This window comes from Phascolarctos cinereus, unplaced genomic scaffold (genome assembly GCF_003287225.1).
Source record: "Phascolarctos cinereus isolate Bilbo 61053 unplaced genomic scaffold, phaCin_HiC Scaffold_1;HRSCAF=81, whole genome shotgun sequence".
Taxonomy (NCBI): Eukaryota; Metazoa; Chordata; class Mammalia; order Diprotodontia; family Phascolarctidae; genus Phascolarctos; species Phascolarctos cinereus.
Genome location: NW_027555514.1, coordinates 178,041,876 through 178,064,572, shown reverse-complemented (window position 1 = coordinate 178,064,572; position 22,697 = coordinate 178,041,876). Strand labels below are relative to the sequence as shown.

The following is a 22,697-nucleotide window of genomic DNA, read 5'->3' as shown; positions in this document are numbered from 1 at the left end:
TATACCACATTTTATTGGAAAGGCTTCTGATTTTTCCATTGCTGCTGATTGTTGCCCTTGGTTGTATTTTTAAATTGTATATTTTTTCAATTAACAACCATCTGCCCTATCTCATTCCCTTTCCCTAGGGGAAAAAAAAAAGAGAGAAAATGCCTACAATAAATATACATAGCCAAGTAAAACACATTCCCCACATTGACCATGTCCAAAAATGTGTGTCTTGGGCAGCTAGGTGGTGCAGTGGATAGAGCACTGGCCCTGGAGTCAGGAGGACCTGAGTTCAAATGCGGCCTTAGACACATAACACTTAACTCGCTCTGTGACCCTGGGCAAGTCACTTAACCCCATTGCCTAGCCAAAAAAAAAAAATGTATCTCACTCACTATTGAGTCCATCACCACTCTTTGAGGAGGTGGCCTCCTCTGTCCTCTGGAATTGTGATAGATCATTGCATTGATCAAATTTCTTAAGGTTTTCAAGATTGGTTGTTTTTATAGTGTTGTTTAAAATTTTTTCTCAGCAATACAGTGATCCAGATAATTTCAAAGGACTCATGATGAAAAATCTGTCCACCTCTAGAGAAAGAACTAATGAGTCTGAATGCAGATCAAGGCATACTAGTTTTCATTTTCTTAATTATTTTTCGTGGGTTTTTTTTGTTGTTCTTTTGGGGGGGGTTTCGGGTTTCTTTTTTTTTGCTCTGTGTTTTCTTTCGCACGTGACTAATATAGAAATATGTTTTGCATGATTGCGCACCAAATTGCTTACCATTTTGGGAAGGGAGGGGAGAAAAGAGAATTTGAAACTTAAGATTTTAAAAAAGGAATGTAAAAATTGTTTTTACATATAATTGGGAAAGATGTTATTCAAAATAAAATTTGTTTCCTACTTCTGCTCATTTCATTTAGTATCACTTCAGTGTGAGTGCTTCCCCATCCTTTCCTTTTTGTATAGACTTCTACTCATACCCCCGATTATATAAGTTCCCTCCATTCCTTTTTCCATCCTTTTCTCCTTTTAAGATAATGAAAATGTAACAAATCACTCCCAAGCTCTTATCTTATTTAATTTCTTCTTTGACATCATAGTTTGGAGGTTGGTTTTTTGTTTGTTTGTTTTTTGGGGGTGTTTTTTGTTGTTGTTGTTGTTGTTTGTTTTTGAGTGAGGCAGTTGGAATAAGTGACTTGCCCAGGGTCACACACCTAGTAAGTGTTGTGTGTCTGAGGCCAGATTTGAACTCAAGTCCTTCTGACTCCAGGGCCAGTGCTCTATCCGCTGCACCATCTAGCTGCCCCAACATCACAGTTTTTAGGGTGTTCTTGTATCACTTCATTTATACCATTTCCATCTGTGTAAAAATGTTTTCCAACTACTAACTTTTATTTACCTTTTTTGTGTTTCTCTTTACTCCTATGTTTTTATTTCAAAGTTTCTATTGAATGCTAGGTTGTTGTTTTTTTTTTTCATCAAAATATTTGGAAGACCTCTTTCATTAAAAGCCCATTTGCTGGATATTGGTTATTCTTGGTTTTAAGTCTGCATCATTTGACTTCTTGAATATCTCTCTTTGTTACATTTTCCAAGTTAGTTTTTTATATGAGATACCTTATTATTCTGTGAGATATGTTCTGTTTTTTCCATCTTCTGGTTTTGTTTTAAAACTTCATGGCATCATTAATTTTGTTTGGTCTGTCCTGATTCTAAAAGAATCTGTTACTTGAGTTAGATTTTGTACCTCTTGCACAATGCTGTTAATTCTCATTCCAAGCTCATTTCTTTTCCAGTTCATTTGTCTATCATTCTCATTTCATTTATATTACCATATTTTAACTCTTACATCATTTCTTTACAATTATAATTGATCTTATGGGCAAGCCATGTTTTTCTTTGTGGGTTTGCTTGTACGTGTTTTGTAGTAATTCTCCCCTTTTGGATTTGTGTCTTAGCATAGCTGGTGCTCAAGCTCCTTATCTTCTTTGCTTAGTTATTTTTCCAGGGCTCTGGACAAATTTCTATTGGTGGCCTGGCTGGGAGCTCTTTTGGACCTGAATCAGTGATCGTTTCACCTCCTTCCAGTTCTTTTCTAGGAGGAAGACTAAGCCCATGATCTGCTCTGACCAAGTCTGTGCTGGGAGCTATGGGCTCTGAGTCCATACAAGATCAATCCCGGACATCTATTCACAGCAGACATAGCTCCAAGTTCTTGGCTTGGAGTGTGTTCCTGGCCCCTCTGAGAGACAGACCTCTCACTGTTTGAGGCTTGGGCTGAATCTTTGATCAACTTCTGCTACCTTATGTTGTTACCATAGTTCAGAGTTCTGAGAGCTGAGTCTATGATCCCAGCCTACCCATGTTCCACACTTAGATAGATCATCCACTGTAATTTCCCCTTTGGCACTACTCTGTCCAGCATTCTTCTTCAGTAATTGTAGGCAGAAGTAAGCTGGACTATTTTGGCTGTCCTCCTTGCCCTTGGTTTTAGATAGTTATATTTACCATATGAAGGAAAAGTGCATTTATTCTTACTCTTTCTGGTATTTTCACACAAACCTGTGACTTTCCTCTCTTAATGCAGCTTAACATTGCATTAGCTTTCTTTGCTGCCAGTATTACATTGGTGATCCATTTGGGGCTTACAATCCTTGAAAAGACCCAGATCATTTATAGACAAGCTATTCTTTAACCCTGTTTCTTCCACCCCCATCTTATGCTGTGGAAGATGATCTTTTTCATCTCCTGTATGAATTCATATTTATCTCTGTTAAGTTTCATCTTATTTGTTTTAGCCCAGTAGTCTGTCCTGTGAGGTTTTTGTGCATCATAACTATCATCTACTGTAATGAGGTTTGTGAGGTTCGGAGTTGGATTGTCTGGAAGGAATGCAGGAGACAGATGTTCCTCTAGTCAAGAGAACTTTGTTGACGCAAAAGGGGTAGGACAGTCCTTAGGGTACTGGCAACTTAAGAAAAGATGGGCTTTCTTTTATACACAAATTTTGTGTATTGTGTATTATTGTGTATTTGCGTATTATATTTTCAGCCAGGTGTGGGGTATGATCTTACATGGGCAGTTAACCACAAGGAAGGGGAGGCAGGAAAGGGAACCAGGTGTACTGGGTACATTTCAAACCATTCCAAGGATGTGGTTACCAAGCAGGGAGCTTTGCTTGCAACATTTCGAGGATATAGTCACAAACTACGGGGGTTAGTCATGTACACAGAGTCAGCAGGTAGAGCCTCCTCTTACTGGACAGATTTAGGTTTAGGCAAGGCTCTCATTGTTGCTGGGCAGAAGTCAGCCTCATCACATTTGTTAGCTATTCCTCCCAGTGTCACTTGGACATTTAATAAGCCTACCATCTGTGCCTTTATCCAGGTCATTGATAAAAATTCATAGCTGTACAATTCCAAGCATGGGTTCTACCTGAGACACTATACTGGAAACTTCCTTACAAGTTGACATTAAACCGTTATTGAGTCCAACCATTCAGACAGTTCTGAATCCATCTAATTTGTTTCATCAGGTAGCCCACATATCCATCTTTTAAACAAAAAAAGCTTGAGATAGTTTATCAATGCTTTGTTAAAATATAGGTAAACAGCTAGAATATCCCTTTGATCTAACAATTTAGTAACCCTGTTAAAAAGAAAATAAAGGTACTAAGTGACTACTGTGTGCCAGCTACTATGCTTAGCCTTAGTAATACAGAGAAAGGCAAAAGATTCAAGGAGCTCACTGTAATGGGAGAGACAGCATTCAGACACCTATGTACAAACAAAATGGGTAATCTCAGAGGGAAGGCAGTAACATTAAGAGGATTTGAGAAAGGCTTCTTGTCAAAGGATAGGACTTTAGTCAGGATTTGAAGTAAGCCGGAAGATGGAGATAATAAAGTAGGAGAGTTCAAGACGTGGGAGAAAGCTAGTGAAAATGCAGAGTGGAGGTGGAATATTTTGTAAGAGGAATAGCAAGGAAACTGGTGTTACTGGGTTACAGGGTAGTGTAGGAGCCCCTTATGAGGAGGGACTGTCTCATTTTTTCTACTTGTATTCCCAGCACTTAACACATAGTAATCCTTTAATAAATGTGTTTTCATTCATTAATAAGACAGAGCCATCATAATGATAACTTTCTCAGGGACCCTTTGATTGTTTTTGCTCTAGTACCTTGAAACTCCTATCTCTGTATGATGATATCTCTCTCTGCTCTGACTTGGAATTGCAAGCTTTTGTTTCTTTTCTACAAGGTAACTCAAAGATCAATATAAAGCAATTATTTGTCTTTTTCAAGGACCATCCGTACTTTGGAAACTGTGTTCCATCATTTTATCCTCCATTGTAGAATGATCTTTTATAATTTTTCTGGGTCTAATTTATTTTATGTTACTTTGCTGTTTCACAGGGCATGACATTTTCACAAGGCTTTTTTGGGACCACAGTCAATGATTAGTAAAACACAATTGTGATCCAAATTTTCTAAGTAACAATCAGTGGACAAACATGACACCTTCTGGCACATGCACAAATCTGCATGGAAAAGTTCTAAAAAGGTTAATCCTGGACTCTTGTATTTCCAATGGTTTCCCCTATTCTGGTATATTAAGAAATGATATGCACTTTAATTTGCCAAAAAGCAACATTTGTGTTCTGGTAGTTTACATGCTACTTCTGTTACACAGTAAAGTAGACATCAGAACTACAAAGGCAGGAGTGTGTTAGTGAACTTTTATTGAGAGAGGGAGATTATCAAATGAAACCCCTTATATTTTCAGTTTTGTGAGGCTAGCTCTCACTAGCCTGTTATCCCTATTGCCCACAGATACTTATCTCAGACTAATTCAGTAGTCACATGGAGTACCCCAGAATGACTATCATGACTACATTTTATTTATCAACAATATTTCAGTACTAATAGCTTGCATTGACGTAGCACCTACTATGTGCCAGGGACTGTCCTAAGCACTTTACAGTTATTATTTCATTTGATCTTCACAATATAACCCTAAGAAGTGCTATGATTATTCCCATTTTACAAAGTAGGAAAGTAAGGCAAACAAAGTTTAAGTGACTTGCCCAGGGTCACATAGCTAATAAGTATCTGAGGCTGGATTTGAATGCAGGTCTTCCTGACTCCAGAATAGGGCACTCTATCCACTGCACCACCTAGCTGCTTCAATAAGCAAGAGAAGCCTTGTGGTGTACTAGAGAATTAGCGCTGAAGCTAGGAAGACCTGGGTTCAAGTCTCTGACACCTGAGCTTTATGACTCTGTCATTTGATCAGCTTCTCATAGTGTTTTAAGCTCCACTCTAAGACTCTTAAACTTCAAAAAAGGTTCCAACCTACATTCATCATTTGTCAAGGAGTTCTTTATACCAGTGAAATCATAAGTCTAGTTGCCATCCCTAAATTTTTAATTAATTTATTTATTTTTAGTTTTCAACAATCACTTCCAAAAGCTTTTGAGTTTTAAATTTTCTCCCCCTCTTTCCCCAAGATGCCATCCCTTAATTTAATGAGTAGTCTACTTCCATTATTCTGAACTTAATTTTTGATCAGCAAAGAGAATCTGGTTGGGGAACTGGAAGCAAAGGGACCCTTGGGACAGAGAGTGACTATTGGTACCTGAGAATTCATAATGGACATATGAGATGGGCATGCTTATACTATATATACTATATACTATACTCTTTTACTATAGCAGAAAAAAGACAATCATGAGCTAATATTCTAATCAAAGGCCCTTACTCTGTGGGCAAAATTTCAGGGGTGTTTTGCTTAACTGTGCATATTTATTACAATAAATTTATTTTTCTTTTTTTCCAGGGGTGGGGAGGAGAGGAAATAGATTTTGATCAGTTTTTTAAAAGAGATGCAAGAGGGGGTGCTACAAATGGGAAATGATGCATTCCCTTTCATATGAGGGCACTGTTATTAGTCTTACTTAACTATTTTACTTTATTACAAGAGACTTCTCACAAAGTCGGAATATGCTGTAAATATTTGTATCATAAAGAATAAAACACATCCATAAGACTTTTTAAAAATGTTGTTTGTAGTTATAGGTAGAAGTAAGTTATAGGATATTTCTGACTCGATTAAGATGAATTTTTAGTTGTGATTTATAATTTTTCTTTGGTATTTCAGTTTTATAGTCTTATACCTAGTAACAAAGTTGAAGTTATTGAAGAAATATTAATCCATTCCAGTTTGTAGATTGGCTCTGTCATTGTTAAATTTAAATTTTCTTTTTCAGTGTGGTATCTTACCAGACATTACCAAGAAATATGCCAAGCCACAGAGCCCATGTCGTTCCTCGCTATCCTGAAGGCTACAGAACCCTCCCAAGAAATAGCAAGACAAGACCTGAGAGCATATGCAGCATCGCGCCATCGGCTCGTGACAGGACAGTGGGACCACCAACAGAAGAAAAGCGGAGATCCATGAGAGATGACACAATGTGGCAGCTCTATGAATGGCAGCAGCGTCAGTTCTACAATAAGCAAAGTACTCTCACTAGACATGGCACTTTAAGCAGCCCTAAAACTATGATTAATATTTCTGACCAAGCAATGCACTCTATTCCTACGTCACCTTCCCATGGTTCAATAGCTGCTTTTCAGGGATATTCTCCTCAACGAACTTATAGATCAGAAGTCTCTTCACCGATACAGAGAGGAGATGTAACAGTGGAACGCAGACACAGAACACATCACCCCAAGGTAAAATATTCAAAGTATATATCTAATTCTCTAACTTGGAAATGCTAGGTTTTATTTGTATGTGTAGTTTATATTGCTTTTGTTCGAGTTCAAGTGTTAAAAGTTTAAGAGAAGTTATTTTACTTTTTTTGAAGTTCCACAATCAATATCAAAACCCAGGGTAGAAATTTTCATCCCCTAGGATCACAAAGAAAGCTCTTTGGAGAATGAATATTTCATATTCTTTTCTAAGTAATAATACGTGAATCATTGGCCTTGCAGAAATCCTCCCCAGATTTCTTGGAAAGAATCTTTGTCAGCTATAAATGCAATTCCAGGTTTCCACAGTTGCCCTCTCCAGGTTTGAACCTTTTCTTTGGCTGGCACGTCACCACAGTAAATAGTGGGACACATATCTTCTCTCCTGTGAGTTGTGTCTCAAAATAATCCTATTTCCTCTTTGAAATAACAGCCCTTCGTATATTTGAAAATAACTCTCATAACCTCTAAGTCATCTTTTCTTCAGGTTAAACATCTCCTCTAATGCAACTGTTCCTTATAAGATATCATTTGGGACATAATCACCTGGGCACACTCCAGTTTGTGGATGCGGTCCCTCTTAAAATTATGGCACCCAAAACTCAGCAAGAGGTGTCAGAGCTATAAAGATAAAAGTGAAAATGGTCCCTGTCTGCAAGGAGTTTATAGTGATTAATCTCCACTTATTGATCACATTGAATATTGTTGAAATGCATGGGTTTCACTACTATATGATATTTTGAAAATGTTACTGCCAACATAAGTATTTACCTTTTTAAGTAGTCGAAGTTTAGCATTTTTGCTTTCAGTTGATCTTTTAAGACTCAAGAGCTGCAATAGAATTCCACTGTAGTAAAGCTCATTGTTGCACAAATATATGCATACCACAAGTCAGATTGCTGCATCAAGCAGTCTCCCCTAACCCCAGTCATAATCAGAATTTCACAGTTTTTAAAAATATTTCATTCTGATTTTGATTTAGCCTTTGCCACTTTTGAACATTAAACATTTTCTTGTTCATTTGAAAGTAAAAGCATATGTCTATACTGTTTCTTAAAAAAGTAGCTCCCAGAAGATTTCATAGTGTTTTCACATTTCATTCTATTGTATTTTTAACAGTAAATCTTTCTTTGATAAACTGATTAATTTTCTCTTGGGTTAAATCATGTTAAATAAGGTTAATCTGCTCAAAGTTCATATTATATCATAGATCTCCATGTTCCACTGCTAAGCAGAACTTAACTATCTGATGTTTCAGCAGCCTGTGTGAGATGAATTAGTGGTTTCTGTCCAGACTAAATGTCTGCACCAAAAATCCCACCAAACCATAATCCTTATACTAAATAAAAGTGGTAGAATTAGCCTATGTCAAGCATCTGTGTTTTAAATTAGCAAAAGTTGGCTTAGTATCTGGCTCCTTTCACCAGCACTATAAAGTAAATTAAAATGTTTTAACAGTGTAACTCTACTTAACATTTTGAGTGACTGACCTTGAGCTTGATACCCTTTGTGCCCCCTTTTCTCTCAGAAAAACCCCACGTATACACGACTCAACACAGGGGTTATATTGTTCCTTTATTTCTCTAGCATGTTTTTGTACCTGATCGAAGGTCGATGCCGGCAGGCTTGACTTTACAGCCAGTTAATCCCCAAAGCCTCCAAGGCAAGACGGTGAGCTGAAATTTTTTGGCACATCATATTCTATCTGAGGATGCTATGTAACAACAAAGTGCAGATGGCGTTAATTTTACTTTCTTTCTTTTTTTTTCATTCATAGAGATGTATTGCAACAAAAATAGTTAACTTCTTTTAGGGAAGAATAGTAAATTATTTTGAATAATGAATTATCTTGTCATATTGGATAATATTTTAAATATGTGACTCATGAGTACAAAACTGGAATTCAGGATGTTATATTTAAATATCTAGTTATACAGTCTTCAACAGTCATGAACTTTAGCTACATACTGTTAGACTGATTTTATCACCTTTAAAGACTTGAAGAAATAAGACAGATTCCACAAGCCAAAAATAGAAATCAATATTGCTACTTTGTTGTAGTACTTTACAAGTCTGCTTATCTGAATTATGCATGTATATTTTGTATAGATTAAGTGTATTATGGAATTGCAAGGACAGGGTTAATTTGGGGTTGGGGGTTCCAGAGAGACTTGCAATTTTATCGATATAGCAAACACCCAGTGAGGAAGCTATCAATGTATATCAGGTACTGCTCTTTCATTTGTAGTCTTAGAGTGAGGATTGCCTTGGACACTGAGAGATTAAGTGACTTGCCCAGGGCCACACACCTCATGTATGTTAGAAGTGGAGTTTGAACCCAGATCTTACTTACTTCTGAGGCCTGCTGTCTATCCACTACACAACCATGCTTCCCACAGAAATGAAGTATGCTTCATATCTGTAATAGAAAAATGTGTTTATATAGCAAGGGCTATGAATAAAAACAAAATAAGTATTCCACTTTAATAATTTCATTTGTGTTACGTGCATCATTAATGTGCAAGATTTAAACATGCACAAAATTTAAGCACAACACAATGTATTATGTCTAAATTTTGGAAGGGGGGATTTTTACAGAGATACATATTTTCATTATGGATAATATGTATTCTTTGTGAAGGAATTTTGAGATAGTGGTTAAAGTGTTGGCTTTAGATCAAAGAGGCAACTAAGTGACTCAATGAATAAAACACGGTCTGGACTCAGAGTCAGGAGACCCGACTTCAAATCCAGGATCAGACACTTACGCTGTGTTAGCCTGAGCGAGTTGGTTAGCCCCTGACTGCCTCAGCTTCATCATCTCTAAAATGGATATAATGATAGCACCTACCTCTCAGGGTTGTTCTAAGGATCAAGTAATATTTATTATTTTATGTGGCTTTGCATATCATAAGTACTATGTAAATGTTAACTGTTTATTTATTGTTGTTGTTATTATTGTTGAATTCAAATCCTACCTCTGACACTTAGAAGCTTTGTGACCCTTGGCAAACCATTTAACCAATATATGACTCGGGTTACTCACTAGGACTTATTTACTTAGTAATAAACTATTTGCTTTCTGCTGGGCTACTTCTGACAAAAATCACATTAATTAGCTTTGAAAATAAAAAGTATCAAGCTCTAGAGTTGGGAGGACCTGAATTCAAATCACCTCAGAGACTAGCTATGTGACCCTGGGCAAGTCAGTTAACCTCAATTGCCTCCAAAAAAAAAAAATACCATGAAAAATTTTGAAGTCTCTAAAAATGGATATCTACATTCGTGTTATATGTTTATCTTTATATTATCCATGGTTTTCCCCATTCACAACCCAAAATTCATCAGTCAGCTGTCCTAGAAGACAAATAAATGATTTCATTTTTTTATTCAATAGCTGTGAAAGCTACATTGTATAAGGAGCTTTAATATTCAGCATACATATCGATTTCTTTGAAAATGTGAATTTTTTTGTTAGTTACAGTTTTGTTCAAAATGAATGATTTTTCTTATTTGAATTCCTTTTCCACTATTCATCCTACTGTCTCTAGCTCTTAATGCTTTTCTCAAAGTACTAAATTTTAAGGTGTTTAATGTTTTATATGCTAAGATAAAAGCATTTTATGTCAAAACTGACCCAATCATGGCTTTTTCTTTTTTAGTTGAGTTTGGAGGAACCTTGAGATTATCTTGTTCAGCTTCCTCAGTTTAAAGATAAAACAGCTGAGACCTAGAAAGATATCCTGACTTGCTTGAAGTTACATGTCTAGGTAGTGGTTACAATCAGGACTGAAACCCAGTCTCTTCAGACTAAGTCCACTATACCATACTCACTGCCTTGAGGAAAACCCCATTCTGTGGTTAGCCAAGTAAATAGTACGCAGCTCCTCCTAAGCTGATTACATCTTGGACAAACAATATATGTGTTCTTACTCCTCTCACCAGTGCGAGGGCATGCGTATCACTTTTGAAGGAAGGACCATGGGATGGGGGCAAGGGCAGAATTCATGTTCTGGAGTAATCGAGGGGCCCTTATAAATGATTGGTTTTAAAAATAGCATGTCAAAATGCCTTGCCTTATCATAAGCTTTATCTGTAGCTTTCCAGTGTTGCTTGAAGAATTCTTTATTGTTTGATTTGTCATCTTTCCTGCTCTAAATACTGTTAACAACCAACCTAATTTTGAACCCTATTCCTAATATTTACTTTTTGTGTGAACTTATTTCTATGAGCCTCCATCTCTTCCTTTCTAAATGCTCTCGAAGGACCCTACAGTTTTCAGTCCTGTGATTTTCTGATCTTTTGATATATAGTTTTCCTGTTTCTACTTTACCCATTTATTGAAGTTAATGCTTCTTGCTCCCTCTGGTGGGCATTTAAGATAAAATGATTTACCAACAGTTGTTTTTCAAATAAGAATTGCTTTTGGCATTGACTTGAATGTTATCATTTAATTAAATTTTGTATGGGACTAAATTTTTCATCAAAGTTTGTTTTTCATCTTCTTAGCTGAACAGAGTGTTCCTTAAGATACTTCCCTTTACTTCTTATTTCAAAATTATTTGCTGACCCCTTTCCTTCTTTTCTTTGTTCTTTTAATATCAGAATCTCATACCTTTTCTTACTTATTTCCTTACTGGCAAGATTTTCATAACCTGTAGATTATCCTAAGATATGAAAGATCCCAACAGTCCTTGCAACATTAGTTTGGGATTCTTCACTATATATGGATATTTAAAGGAGTACATTGGTTCAGAAGACTATATACTGTCTCCCAAAAGTCTTAGTGCATTTTTAAGCATTTAAAGCTTAAAACTGTGCACTTGGTACACTATTAAAGCTTAAAACTTCACTAAGATTTGGGAAACTCCTTCTTTGTTATGTGAGGAACTTTGCCAACTTTATCTTCACTGGCATTTTTCCCACCAGAAGTTGTTAATTCTCAATGATATTCCAAATATCTGGAAATGATTATCCTCAAAGAACTGTTTTTGGGTAGAGAATAAATAGTAAAAAGAAACATAAGAAAAAAATCATGTTTGACATCAAAAATCAAAATAAGAACTTAAACAGAAAGTTCTGTGCTGCTACTGGAAACCCATGTGTATCCTGCAAAATTTTTCACAAATTGTTTCTACAAGATATAAAAATACCCTATAATAAGAGAATATTCTTTGTCTGGTCTGCCCTAAGTATTTTTTTTTTATTAAATCGTAGTGTAGCTTGAGAATCACTAAGTTAAATCATTATCCTACTGCCAAGTATTATACCTTCTTGCATTTATCTGAGAGAAAAACAGTACGAGAATGGTCCCCTGGGGACTCCTGATAAAGTATTCCATCTATGTATGTATGAAGAGAAGTATTTACTCTTCTTTTACATAAAGGCAGGAAGATTTTACATTTTCCATGTATGTACATGATAACATACATATTTGCACTGAGTACTTCTGCCAGTGAAAGGTAATATTTTCACTTTAAAGATGATTAGAATGTTAATTTTGGGAAATGTAGTGAAAGAATTAACCAAGAATGTTAAAAATGTAACAAGGAAATAATTAGTAGGTATAGTTGATTTTAATCAAATCAAAATCTTTTCCCTCAAAGTGTTAAATCTCAATTTTATCTTTTCATTTGCCTTCCACTCTGTAAAATAATTTTTTTAATCACTCAGGAACTTTTCTGTTATCAGAAACATTTTGATATTTATTGTTTATAGGATCACAGACCTAGAACTTAAAGGGGCCTCTGTGTGATATTTAGTCTAACTCCCTCATTTATGCAAATAAAGAAACTATAAAGCCCATGGCTTTTAAGTGACTTTCCCAAAGTCACACAGGCAGAAAGTGTCAGAGACAAGATTTGAGCCCAGGGCCTTAAACCCAGCGTTCCTTCCACTGAACTAGACATTGTCTTACCAGGAATCTTTAATAGAGTGAATTAAGCCTTTTATATTCAGCTCAATGCTTAGCCCATCCTTACTATAAAATAGTCTTTGTAATTTTCATTGTACACCTGTATTTTCTCAGTGCCTGTGCATGGTATGTATAATATTCAAATACCCTTTCCATTGCTTTGAGAAGAGAGCTTTTGTGGGTGAAGTTTTATGATACTGTTTTATAATGGTATTTTTGGTAAATTCAAAAATAATGCTTTTTCTATAGTTATATATGCATTTAAATAAGACCTATATTATCTAGGTGCTATGATTGATATTTCAGCTTGTTGGCCACCAAAGGAAACTTGCCAAGAAATCTTGGTGTAAATAACTGTCATTTAAAACAATAATTAATGTTTTCCACTATTTGGATTCTTAAATTACACTCCTTCAGCCAGAGGAGCTCACACTGCTGCTAATAAAGCTGAGACGGCAGCAAGCTGAACTGAGTAGTATCCGGGAAAATACATTAGCACAGCTCATGCAACTCAAACTTGAGGCCCACTGCCCAAAGGTCAGCTATGAAGTAATTAATATGTGTCACCTGTCATCATCACTAATTTTGAACCACTTATTAATCACAGTTTCTACACTGCCATTGTTGTCGAGCATAATACTATCATTGCGTTAAACATATCATATCCTGCTATTAACCTTTTGAGCTCTGAGCCCAGTTGATTTATTAATGCTATACCAAAACAAAGTACGAATAGGATACAAATCAGACTTTCTAAATTGACATTTAATAATAGATTTGATAGATGTACTATTTAACATCCATATCTAATTTTTAAAAGGAGAGGTACTACAGTGATTAGAAAGGAAAGTGTTGAGTGCAAAAATTCTTAAATAATAGCACCTTCTGCTATTTCATCTTTCCATTTTAGTGTGTAAATTATTTTCGATCAAAAGGACATTATTATGTGGCTAAATTCTCAGAGGGTTCATAGCCTTTTCTTTTGTTTTGAGAAAGTCATGGAAATTTTTCATGGACATTATTGACTATGTATATGTTTAAGAAGTAACATGTTTCAGAAAAGAATTTACATTTACAAATTGAAACTTAAAACTGATAACTTATTAATTGGAATCTTTTAACATCTTTCTTGTTCAATTTGTATGTTTATTTAGTAATTTCAGTTTTAATAATTATTAAATTGCATGTCACATCTTGCACATTATACAATATACATGGAAACCTGTATGAAAATGATGGTGTGCTGTGGTTTTAATAAAAAAGTAAACTAGTCATTTTCCTGTTTTCAAAAATTGACCTTTTTATGGCTCCTGTCCTGACCTTCTGTCCCTGTCCTTTTTCTGCTTGACTGGCATCTACTAGAATGAGATTCTTTCACATCATCTTCAAAAGAACACCCTATACTTGGATCATCAGGTGGGATTTCTGGAATTTTTTTGTTTATTAGTGTTTATGACATTTTGAATGTAGGGCATATGTTAGAAGCATTTTAGGAAAGTTCTACTTAATACCATGAATCTCAAATTCCTATTGAAATAAAATAATATAGTGGACTCTCAGAATTTTAAGTGGCGTTTTAGGAAGGATTAGGTCCCAAGGTCTATTCCACTAATAGAATCTTAGAATATTCCTTTAAAAAAGAGAATAAACATTCTAACAGATAATTGCCTGTAAACGGAACTTATTGAAAAGAACCTCTAATAATGTGGAGTATATATGGAATATTTTTGAGAAGAGTACCTTCTGTTATTTCTTTTTTTTTCTGTTATTTCCTCGTCTCCAATTTAGTCTATTTTAGAATGAGGTATATAGAATCATCATTGTTTAGCCACCCACCACCCCATCTCCCCTTCTTCACCTTAGCAGGTGGTTTTATATCAGCCCTTACTTGATCAAAGCAAAGGAAATAGCAGAAAATAAGGATTGTCACAAGGAGAGTCTTCTATGTATAGTTTACTAGCAGTGCTCAAATTTGGTATTAAATACCTTTAAATATTAAGGATATTAAAGTATTTATGTTTTGGTACATTTTCAAACATTAAATTTGTTTTAGCATAAACTTTTAGGGAATACATTTTTATTACTGTGTGAGCTGAGGGTTGCACTAACCTTATTTTTTAATATTTTAAATTTCAAGACGTTTTATCAAAAGCAATGAAGTATTTGCAAAAAGTAATACTGGAGAAAGTCATGCATGTAGTTACATTGTTCCATTTAGAACAAAATAAGTTAATTTATTTAATAAAGTGTTTTGTACCACAAGAAACAAAAAGAATATTTTATACCTAATAATTTTGCTAATTTTTAATGATTTTTTACTATGAAATTTTGTTATTGTTAAAGCTGTTATTTAGCAATCAGAATGGTTTAAAATAGTATTTTTTATATGTGCAACTAAAATTCTCAGTTTGGGGTCTGATGCTCTTGAAATTTAACTGTAGTGTCAGCATTCTAAAAATGTATTGGTAAGAATATTAGCTAAGGAAAATGACATAAAGGGGAAATAAAAACGTTCATTTAATATTCTGCTTAGAGAAAAGACTTAAAGTCCAGAATAAATTTTATTTTAAAATAACAATTAAACATGGAAAAAACTAGAGGCAGTTTTTAAGACAATGGTAGTAGTAAGGATATATATTTAAAGTTATCTTGAGATCATTTAAGTGGTAAATTAAACCTAAATCTGTAATCTTTTTCTTCTCATTCCATGTTTTCACATTTACAAATCTCTGGCCAGGGCAGATTACATTGGGACTATCACCTCCCTCATTCTAGGCACTGTGCCTCACTTGCCATAGCCTAAGGTCATATTGCAATTTTTGGCTATCATATCAGCTGATAATTCAATATGAATCATTGAATATGTAGATCATACTGCAATACTAAGATTGCCCTCCCCCACAAATACCCCCTCCCCCAATCTTTTTTATATGAACTGCTGTCTGGCCATGCTTAATCTTGACAATAATATTGTCTCTCCATCTTATGCTTGTGAAGTTGATATTTTTATGACCATAACATATATTTATCTCTTAATTACATTCAGATCATAGCCAGCCAAAATCATTTTGGATCCTTAAACTGTCACTGAAAATGGTAATTATCTCTCAGCTTTGTCACTGTCAAATTTAATAAGCATAATATTTTTGCATTCATCCAACTCATTGTTAAAAGTGTTGAACAGAACTGAAGGTAGTTGCATAAGCACTCCACTAGAGACTTCCCTTCAGGTTAGTTTCAAATGATAACAATCTCTTCCTTAGCAATCTCCTCTACTTCCATGGCTTTAGTTATCTTCTTTATGTGGATAACTTCCAAATATCTGTGGGACCCTGTGATCTTAAAATTTAAAAACGGTGATTTTGCCCATGGTCATACAAGCAGATCTGGAATCTAAACTCATATCCTTGTGACTGAATTGCATTATTTTTCCCTCACGTGTTTTGATGTCTTTTTGTAGATCACATTAATTTCTGGATATATCCTTCCTCTCCTCAGTGATGCTTCTCTTTTAACGAAGACTTTGAAAGGAAATTTTTTTTTTTACAAATCTAACCACCCACATTGAGTCTTAACAGTGTAGGAAGCATTCCGCCTTTGTAGTTGTCCACTTCTCCAGTGAAAAGGGGAAGGTATATTTTCTCAGTTCTTTTCAGGGTTCAAGCTTGGTCGTTGTAATTAGATAGCAGTTACTTTTTCCCATTTGTATTACTGTAGTAAGTGCTTGTGAGGGTTTTTTTCCCCCATGTTCTGCTTACTTTGTGTCACTTCACTTAAGTCTCTTCTTCTGAATAGTTCATGTGTAGTTTTATGTACCAACTATTTCTTAACCATCTCTCAATTGATGGACACTATTTTTTTCCTAGTTCTTTGCTATCACAAAAAGTTCTTCTGTTACTACATTGATATGTAAGGGGCTTTTCTGTCTTTGTCTTCCTTGAATCCCATTCTCTTTACATTAAACATCACAGCTACCCAGAGCTCCAATTTTTGCTACCTGCTAGAAATTTCTACCTGGAAACGTGTAAGTGGCATCACAATTTAAGTATATCTAAAACTGAGCATTATCTTTCCTTTAAAAAAAAATCACGATGAGAAATATTGATAGACTTCACTCTTCTTAGGCATACAAGGATCTAAGACATCTCCAAAGGCCTCATGGTGGAAAATGCTATCCACATCCAAAGAAAGAATTATGGCGTTTGAATGCAGATCAAAGCATACTATTTGCTATTTTTTCTTCTGTTGTGTTTTGTTTCCTCTTTCTGGGGATTCCTCCTGTTGTTCTAATTCTTACTTACAACATCACTAATGTGAAAATATGTTTAATAGGAATGTGTGTATATATATATATATATTATGTATATATATATAGCCTATATCAGATTGCACGTTGTCTTAAGGAAGGAGGGGGAGAAAAATTTAAAACTCAGAAGCTTATGGAAGTAATTGTTGATAAATCAAAATAATTTAATAAAAAAATCTACCCCTTAACTTATCTATTTGTAATAATGGCATCACTATCATATCTGGCACCCAGATTTTACTGTTAATTCCCAATCCATATGAGTTTGCTTCTTTTACTATGCTCTTTGGAATCTCTGTTCTGTTAACTAAACTTTCCTCCATCTTAAACCTTCCCCTCTCATGTACCCTCTGCATTCTGCCACTCATAGAAACAAGGCTTCTCCCAAGACACCACATCCCTCACCATCCCTTCTCATGCAGCTTATACCTGCATCTCTTTGAATGAAGAAGCACTTATTCTTTTGAAGGATGAAGTGATCTTTAAGGCAAATCAAGAAGTAATTAGCTGCTCTGCTTTTGACAGAGTTCCAGAAGAAACCTAGGTAATTGAAGTTCTCCCATCACTACAATATTATGCCTCTTTGCCATACCTGTGATGTTTGCCATTCTCATCTATTTCCTCTTTCTGATCAGATGATCTGTAGTATACTGCAATGATTTTTTTAAAAAACTTTCTATTTTTCACCTTTGTCCTTTACTGAAAAACTCTCCATAATACTCCTTTCTTCTGGTTCTTGAATTTCCTTACATGAGTATAACTTTAGTAGACAGTACTCTCCCCCATCTCCCTCCTCTCCCTCATTTCCATATCCTCTTTTTTTTTGAATAAACAATGCCCATACAGACTCATTTTTAAATCATGGGTTTGTTCCCAAGTAACAATGAAACCTATAAGGGTAATTTTGCCCCCTTGCATTAGGATCATCATGTTTGTTGTCTAAACTTTCAACATTCATGTATGGACACTTGAAGCCATAGGCTTTACTACTGGTTCCTTTATTGATTTTTGTCTTCTATGAATTTTCTGCTCTCTCAGCTGCTATTCTTTGTGTCTACTCTCTATAGTTTTTAATTTGGAGAATATACCTAGGCAGCACATTCCCTCTCCTATCCTTTTTGGTTTAGACTCTTTTGATTTGATTTATAAGACCACCTGTTAAATATGTCTTTAATAGCTTTTTGCTGATATAGTCCTTCTCTGGTCTTTCACTCCCATGTTATAAACTGATCAAGAAATCCAAATCTGTTCTCAGATACAACCTTCTTAGCTAGCTGTTAATCTCCTAAACTAATTTTTCCCTTTTTTATCCTTTGCCTTTTTGAAGAAAAATTATACCTAATTCATTGTGACCATTAGTAATTTATCATTTATGCCAACATGATTCACCAGAAGGAAGTAGTTGTTATCTCTTTGATACGTCTAGGAGGTTTCTATGTATGTCTTGGATGACTACCCTAAACCAGGTTAAGGATAAGCAGCAGGTCTCAAACCCACTGATGAGATAGGGAAATGTCTAACCCAAGCATATGAAGACTTCCCCCAGCAGAAGGAGTGAATGAGATCAGTTTGTTGCAACAGCAGTGAAAGTGGCTGAAACAGGTGCTGTGGAGCACTTAGAGTTTGGTCAGACATCAAAGATATCAAGATCATCCATTCATTCCCAGTGCCATTGTCATCCATTCTGCCTTTAGTCTTGCCACTGAACTTCAGTGACTCTGGAAGAGAGAGTGAAGCTTTAGCCTCACATAAATCCAATTTACTCAGAAATCAAGATGTCGCCCATGCTGTCATTGTCCTCTTGGAAAACAAAGGACAAACAACAATTGGATGATCCCTCAGTTAGCAGATTTTGTGGTTCTGCTATATCATTCTTGGGAGGACAAGCAGTTTCTTCCTCCTCTGACTCTCAAGTCTATTTTTAAGACCCAGTTATACCAGTGTCTTTTTCCTTTCATTTCTCCTCTGTGTAACATTGTTCCATTATCCCCTTGTAAACCTGAGGATACTATCTAGCTTGATTTCTTTTGCCTGTCAGGTTGTTTTAGCTAAAGTCATTAATATCCTATTGGAAGTAGGATTAATTTTTTAGAGAAATTAGCGTTGGAAAATTGTTTATTTTCTAAGGAAAACAAGAGTAATGATACTAACTGCATTCAACAGAGACTTAAGTATTGTGGTATAAGAATATCAATTTGATATGAAAATACCAAACTGAGATTTTTTCAGTATATTTTTATTTTCCAATTACATGTAAAAATTTCTTTGACATTCATTTTTTGAAATTTTGAGTTCCAAATTCTCTGCCCCCCCACCTGTCCCACCACCCTCCTTGAGAAAGCAAGCAATTTGATATCGATTATACATATGAAGTCATACAGAACATTTCTCTATTAGCCATTTTGTGAACTAAAACACAGACCAAAAAAAAGAAAAGGGAAAGAAAAAATTTTTAAAGTATGCTTCAGGCTGCATTCAGAGTTCATCAGTTCTTTCTCTGGGAGTAGATAGCATTTTTTGTCATGGGTTCTTTGGGATTGTCTTAGATCGTTATCTTGATCAGAGGCCCATCTTTAACAGTTGATCATCCTTAGAAAATTGCTCTTTCTGTATACAATATCCTTCTGATTCTGTTCACTTCACTTTGTATCAGTTCCTATATGTCTTCCCAGGTTTTTCTGAAACCATCCTGTTCATCATTTCTTATACCACAATTTGGTTCAGCCATTCCCCAATTTATGGACATCTCCTTGATTTCAAGTTCTTTGCCACCACAAAAAGACCTGCTGCAAATATTTTTGGTGCAAATAAATCCTTTCCCCTTTTCTCTGAACTCTTTAGGATATAGACCTAGTAGTGGTATTGCTAGATCAAAGCAAATGGATATCAATATTAATGCTGTGTAATTTTTTTTTAAGTTGATTGTATGATTGTCACAACTACTATAAAATCACTAGCATGCCTTTATGGGCTAGAAGGTAGAAAAGGAAAACTTGAATTTTTGTATATAGAAGAGCTTTTGCCCAGAAAAAATTCTATTCTATTGCATCAAGGAACCATGATTTTATTGATAAATCTTTCCAACCTTAACCACCTTGATCCTCATTCAAGAAAAATAGAGCATTCAGCATTCATTTCATTCTGCTGGAAAGTCCTTCCTCCCTATTGAAACCACTAGAATATGCACTTTGCATAAGCTTTCCAAAAAAAAAAAAAAGATCACTTCCAAGCCACTTTTGGAGCATCCAGATAATCGTTTTTATGGCAGGTACATTCATAGAGGAAAATAGTGATGGAATTAAACACATAAATATATAAATATAACTTCAAAATATGCCTATTGGTATTTAAATAAGTCATTATTTTTAATTCAAAGACTTGATCCTAGTCTTCACATTAATACAGCTTTACATTCTAAAGCAAGCACATATACAGGATATTTTTACCTATAGATCTAACACTTGCATGACCTAAACTTTAAAGCAGAATTGAGATTTGAATTGGCTTGATTTTCTAATGTAATCTCAAAATTCCTAGGTTGAAGAAAGCTTTTCGTCAGTATTTAAAATGACACTAATTGATGGTTTGTACTCTGTTCAACAAAAATAAATTTTATTAGCATTAAATATGGTAACTATTTTAAAATATGGCTGATAAAATTGTAGCAGTTTTAAAGACTCATATCTTAAGATTTAATGCATATATTGCAGATTTTAGTTTTAAAATTAAGTTAAATCAGTAGAGCAACATATATATGCATGCATATTTATCCTTGAAATGCATGTTTTATATGTTTTCTTATAAAATACATATATTGAATCAAAATAGACCAATTAAGTAATGTATTACTCTAGACAGTTATGCGGAAGAACACATTTGTTTGTAGTGAACTAAAAACTGGCTTTTTACTGTCTTCCATTATAAATATTTGAAAGTTATTTTAATAGCATGATATTGAATTATTTATAATTACTTTTCCTCTTAAGTTGATAGGTACTTTAATTTATTATAATTTACTTTTAAAAAATTGTACAATTTTTATGAAACGTAATTGCAGTTATCAGGTTTACATTAGAAAATAATGCAGCTCTTATAATAGATTATGTTATTAGAAATTTCATGTCATTTGTTACTTAGTTAAAATGCTTTTTATCCTTATAATCTTTTAACACTTGGGTGTGACTTACTACACTGTTAGGAAGACATTCAAGTAGAGGCTATATTTACAGTGTCGTCTTTCAAATCTAGCCATGCTGTAAACTGATGTTTGCTGTATGCTCCTCCTGATTTGAAATAGATGAAAGAGAATGAACCTTTAATCACCATGGTTCACACTATGATTGAGAACTCGGCGCTAAGACCCCAACTGTACCAGCAAGTAAGGTCTTGGATAGTGAATGATACTGCTTTATCATCTGCAAAACTCCCTCAGTGACAGTTTTGGTTGTTCCCCAGATTTACTCATAACATTAATGTTTGTTTGGTTTTTTTTCTTATTTATTTATTTATTTTTGTTTGAGAAGCCACAAATCATCCATGCTTTATGAAATGCTGCAGGATTGTGAGCATGGCTTTGCTGAACGTTTTTGCTGTTGAATATGAAGTCTGTCTTTTTTCTAAAGTATTTTGTCTAACATTTGACAAATTATGTGTATTACAGGTCTTTAGTAAAATTGTTAAATTTCTAATGAACTTCAGTTTGACTCCATCAATGCAAAAGTATTTCAGAAATAATTTTAAGATGGATTTTTCTCACTTTTTTTTACAGATAGTTGGTTTCTTAATTTTAATCTATTTCTTAGTCATCAAAAAAAGAAAGCCCACAATTTGTTGGGTTTTGTCTTATCTAGTTTTTAATCTGGGAGATGAAATAAAAATATTTTTTTAATATCAAGAAGAAAATGTTCTATGGTAAAAATTTAAGGTAACTTTCTGATGGGGGAAAAAAATGTTCCGGGTTATTTTTTCTCATGTTCCTGTCATTCTCAGGTAATTCTCCGGATAGTTTTCCATTTACCATACTTTTCACACACAAAACATGTGTATGCATGTGTGTGTATCTATGTATGTATCTCTTGGGAGTAGAAGACAGCCTTAGGATATGATTAATCACAGTTCTGCAAAAGGAGTGTTCTACCAATCTACACCCAAATTTTGTTGTTATTTCACATAATTTTTTAAGTAACCAGATTTTTTTATGTCAGAATATTGCTGTTTATAATTCGGTTAGAATAGCTTATTAAAATAATAATAATAATAATAATAATAATAATAATAATAATAACCTAGTAAAATCTTTAGAAATAGAATAGATGAAAATATTGACCAACATGAAAAAAATGAAGATAATATTTTTTAAATATGTGATTTACATATTGAAATACTAAATTTCATATTTAGTGCAACATTATATATAATTCACAATAAAAATTAAAGCATTAAGTATTTAAATAAGCTTAATTTTCAAAACAAAGAAAATTTATTCTTAGAAAGCCACCAGTTTAAAAAAACCTTGTCATCTTCAAAGACTTGCACTACAAAAACATTAATGTTGCTGCTTTCTATAGAAAATATTAGAGTTTTTCTGCCTCTATGTGTTTAAACATAGGAATGGTTTACTCTTTGTGGGTGTACGAAGAGGTGTGTTTCGGGGGGAGAGATGTATATGTTGGGGGTATTATGTGTATGTAAAAATTCGTATTATAAGCCAGGTATACATTTGGTATGGCAAAAATAATT

At 34.4% G+C, this 22,697-nt stretch overlaps 1 protein-coding gene across 33 annotated transcripts in view; it reads left to right on the top strand.

Annotated features, from left to right (window-relative positions):
- PLEKHA5 (pleckstrin homology domain containing A5) overlaps positions 1-22,697 on the top strand; it is a 191,290-nt gene that overhangs the window by 122,910 nt on the left and 45,683 nt on the right. For 12 of the 33 annotated variants that reach the window (XM_078155271.1, XM_020994176.2, XM_020994197.2 and 9 more), the window contains 5 exons: positions 6,255-6,720; positions 8,326-8,409; positions 13,070-13,189; positions 14,015-14,068; positions 21,256-21,336. In XM_078155271.1, the coding sequence (XP_078011397.1) occupies positions 6,255-6,720; positions 8,326-8,409; positions 13,070-13,189; positions 14,015-14,068; positions 21,256-21,336 (805 nt within the window). The remainder of the gene's footprint in view (positions 1-6,254; positions 6,721-8,325; positions 8,410-13,069; positions 13,190-14,014; positions 14,069-21,255; positions 21,337-22,697) is intronic. The other 21 variants (XM_078155313.1, XM_020994189.2, XM_078155278.1 and 18 more) reach the window with 6 other exon arrangements.